This window comes from Nothoprocta perdicaria, unplaced genomic scaffold (assembly GCF_003342845.1).
Source record: "Nothoprocta perdicaria isolate Ctin4 unplaced genomic scaffold, notPer1 scaffold_5, whole genome shotgun sequence".
NCBI lineage: Eukaryota > Metazoa > Chordata > Aves > Tinamiformes > Tinamidae > Nothoprocta > Nothoprocta perdicaria.
This window is the reverse complement of record NW_020455754.1, coordinates 4,981,347-4,985,298: the sequence shown is the minus strand read 5'-3', so window position 1 is coordinate 4,985,298 and position 3,952 is coordinate 4,981,347. Positions and strand designations below refer to the sequence as shown.

At 59.6% G+C, this 3,952-nt stretch overlaps 1 protein-coding gene across 1 annotated transcript; it reads left to right on the top strand.

Moving 5' to 3' along the window:
- Positions 1–74: 74 nt before the first annotated feature.
- LMAN2 (lectin, mannose binding 2) lies at positions 75–3,568 on the top strand. The gene is made up of 7 exons (XM_026047631.1): positions 75–203; positions 288–405; positions 863–942; positions 1,775–1,936; positions 2,141–2,255; positions 2,584–2,703; positions 3,010–3,568. Exons 1-7 carry the CDS (start codon positions 102–104, stop codon positions 3,168–3,170), a joined length of 858 nt encoding a protein of 285 aa, XP_025903416.1. The 5' UTR covers positions 75–101; the 3' UTR covers positions 3,171–3,568.
- The last annotated feature ends 384 nt before the right edge of the window (positions 3,569–3,952 follow it).

Below are 3,952 nucleotides of genomic sequence, written 5' to 3'. Positions count from 1 at the left end.
GCGCGGCACGCGGTGCGGCGCACGTGGGGCAACGAGGGCGCGGCGGGCGGCGCGCGCTGAGCCGCGCTCTCCGTGCCCGCGCAGGCGCCGGCTCGGCCGCCATGCCGCTGTGGGACTTCCAGGGCAGCACCATGGTCACCAGCCAGTACGTGCGCCTCACGCCCGACGAGCGCAGCAGGGAGGGCTCCATCTGGAACCGCGTGGTGAGAGCGGCGGGCGGCCGCGCCGCCGAGCCGGGTGAACCGGGGGGGCTCGGCCCTGACGCCGCCCTGTCCCCCTCTCTCCAGCCCTGCTTCCTCAAGGACTGGGAGCTCCACGTGCACTTCAAGATCCACGGCGCCGGCAAGAAGAACCTGCACGGCGACGGGCTGGCGCTGTGGTACACGCAGGAGCGGCTCACGCCAGGTGCGACGCCGTCCGGAGCAGCTCCGGGAGCCGCCGCCGTCCCGGAGCGTTTCTATCTAGAGCTTTCCCCTCTCTGTGTTTTCTCTTGAGCGCCTTGTGCCTGCTGCCCTGGGAGCAGCTGAACTCGTTGATTTGCAGGGATCTGCGCAGGTGTTTTTAACAGCGGTGGTGCTGGGGGCTGCTGTTTGCCCTGTCCCGTGGTGGGCCCCATGGGGAGGGTGGCTCCGGGCCACCTGCTTGCGGGTCTTGTGCCCGGTGCTCGTGCAGCTGCGCTGGGGGTGGGTGCGGGAAGAGATCCCGCTGTGCTGCCAGACCCACCACAAGGTGCTTCAATACACGAGTGAGAGGTGGTTACTCTTCTGCTTGCTTCGTTTGGGGCTCTCTAAGAGGGGGCAGGAATGCGTACGATTTTTCTTCTCTGACAAGTTCGTATTTCCTGAAACCTGCTCCRTTCCAGGCCCTGTCTTTGGCAGCAAGGATAACTTTCATGGATTGGCTATTTTCCTGGATACCTACCCCAATGATGAAGCAACAGAGGTGAGTAGTGCAGGGAGGCTGTTCCGCGCTGTGGAGGCTGCTTCCTCCTGGCTTTGCACTCTGTTCTGAATGCCTGGACCAAGGAGCCCTTTCTCCCTATGTGAGGCTTCTCTGCCTGTTACGGGAGCTGGTAAAGGAAAGAGGACAAGCGTGTGTTAACGGAGGMAAGGGGCTTGTTCTATCTTGTGGTGTCGCTCGCTATTTAGATACGTTTTCAAGACCCTGTTCCTGCTGGTTAATAGAGCCGTGCAGAGCCAGTGCCAACTGGGCACCACCTACCAAGTCAGGCTAGGGAAATCCACCTGGAAGCTTATCCAGCACTGTGGAATGTCCTGGCCTGTAAGGCTGCTTGATATGGAAGATCACAGATGGCTGTTGTAACAGCAGCTCTGTGCTCTCTGAAGGGGGCCCAAAGCACAGAGGTTTTTTGACTAGAGGATGAGCTCTAGGAGAGGATGACAGTTGATTGGAGTCTCATAAATGAAAATTAAGGTTTGTTTGTTTCTGAGTTTGCTTTGGTTGAGCACAGAAAGCCACAGGCTGCTTAGGGAGAACTGGCCTTGAGTCATGCAGGCAGAAGTCAGCAGAGTTTCGTTCCCCCRTGGGGGTTATTTCTGCTGCCTAGCTGTGCTGCAGGCAGCTGGAGCTCTCGGTTGGTTTTGAAGCCGTTTCGTGTGGGAAAGGAGCCTTGGTTGATTGTTCTGCCCGGCTGCACAGGCAGAGCCGTGGCCCTGTTGCTGCGGGGTGCCCTGCTCGAGCTTCTGGCCGRGCAGGGGGTGGCAGCCGCCGCAGGGCTGCAGCTCAGTCTCCCGCGCTGTTTGCTCACCCGCAGCGCGTCTTCCCGTACATCTCCGCCATGGTCAACAACGGCTCCCTGACTTACGATCACAGCAAGGACGGGCGCTGGACGGAGCTGGCAGGGTGCACGGCCGACCTGCGGAACCAGAACCACGACACCTTCCTGGCCATCCGCTACTCCCGAGGCCGGCTCACGGTGAGATGCGGGAGAGCCCTGCGCCTTCTGCTGGCACCTTGGGCCTCTTGGGGTGGTCCTGAGGGTGGTGTTGCTGTGTCCACAGGTGACCTGGAAGCAGCTGGCCAGGCTTGCTCCTCCCCTCCTCCTGCACCAGGAGAGCTGCAGGCTGGGCAGGATGGTGGGCAGCTTTCTTTGACACGATGCTCCTGTTCTGTCCTACAGGTGATGACAGATGTAGAAGACAAGAATGAATGGAAGAACTGTATTGACATTGCAGGGGTCCGACTGCCTACTGGCTACTACTTTGGGGCCTCTGCTGGCACTGGAGACTTGTCTGGTGAGTGGGCTTTGCTCACAGGGACTACCTACCCTCCAGACTACTTGCCATCCAGTGCTTGAAATACAATGTACTGGATGCAGTAGCTTGCCTATTTTCCCTGAATTTTCCACTAGGCTCTTCAAATCCTATTTGCTTTAGGATTAGCAGTCTGGGAATGGAGGAAACTGAAAATGGAGGAACATCTCAAACTGCAGTCTGATACCTGGGGTGTGAGGGTGGCTTGAGGGAAAGGAGATCTGGACCTGGCAGAGCACAGATCCAGAGGCCCCTCTCAGGGCATCTCCCAAAGCCTCTGCTGTCTCTAGTGCTGATGGTTGTTTCCTAGACAATCATGACGTTATCTCGATGAAGCTATTCCAGCTTATGGTGGATCACTCTCCAGAGGATGAAAACATTGACTGGACCAAGGTTGAGCCTAGTGTCAGCCTCTTTAAGTCCCCCAAAGGTGAGTCTCTGAGCTTCAGAAACCTGATGTGGAATTCAGGGTGTTGTTTCTGTTTTCCTCTAAGGCCTGTTGGAAGTTTGGTTGCAATATAGTGGTTGCTCGTTGTGCATGTGGACACCAGCATCACATGTTGGCAACTAGAGGTTGCTGCCAGTGCAGTGGAAGAAAATGTCTTGTGCAGAACCTGCATCCTTTGGGCACGGTGCTCTCTTTGGTTGAGCAGCAGCTTGCCTGGGAGCAGCACTAGAGCCGGGCCTCCCTGCACACCTCGAGGCTTGGCAGCTCAGACTTCTCTTGTTCCTGCAGACAACGTGGATGACCCGACGGGCAATTTCCGGAGCGGGCCGCTGACGGGCTGGAAGGTGTTCCTGCTGCTGCTCTGCGCRCTGCTGGGCATCATCGTGTGCGCCGTGGTGGGAGCTGTGGTCTTCCAGAAACGCCAGGAGCGGAACAAGCGTTTCTACTAGYGGAAGAACTGGGCTGGGGTCTATGCCCAAACTAATTTTTTTTTTCCTAGGGGGAGCTGTAAAAACTGGTTTCTAAAAGCTGTTTCTGATAAATATCAGAAGTATTTTCTTACCTGCCCGTTCTGCTGTAACTCCTGCTGGATGCTCAGCATTCAAGGGGCTGAACCGAGGCAGGTGGCTCCGGTGGGGCGTGTATCTCCTGTGGAAGTGGCCCTTGTCCCCAGGCTGCAGCGTGGGGGACCTGGAGCCGCTGCCCGCGGTGCTCCTGCCCCCTCTCCAGGGGTCTCCGGTGGGCCTGGCCCCCCTGTGCTGCCTGGGGGGGCTGGGGGCAGGGGCTGTGACTGAATGTAAGCAGGTGGCTGGGGCTGCAACTGGGCCATTAAAGGACTGATACTGCCTGGGTGCCGCGTGTCTGTGTGGGGTGAGGGCGACGGGGCTCAGCCTGCAGCAGGGGCAGAGGCGGCTCAGGGCTGCGGGCAGCAGCAGCTCTAGCCCTGCAGCTTGGGGGCTCGTTGGCCCGGCTGGGGCAGGGGAAGCCCTAGGGGCCCCCAGCTCCGTGGAGGGGGGGATCCTGGTGGTGGGGGGGTGGCATTTGCTCAGGATCCTGCCCGGSAAGGGGAGGCAACTCCTGGAGCCTTCCCCCCAGCGTAGGGCTAAGAGGGGCTAGTCCGGGGGGGCTGGTCCTGGRGGAGGCTGCTGCTGGGAGGAGGGGGCGCGCGAGGAAGATCCCTGCAGTGGGGGGGGTCCTGCACGGGCCTGGCCGCTCCACCGCGGGGACGGGG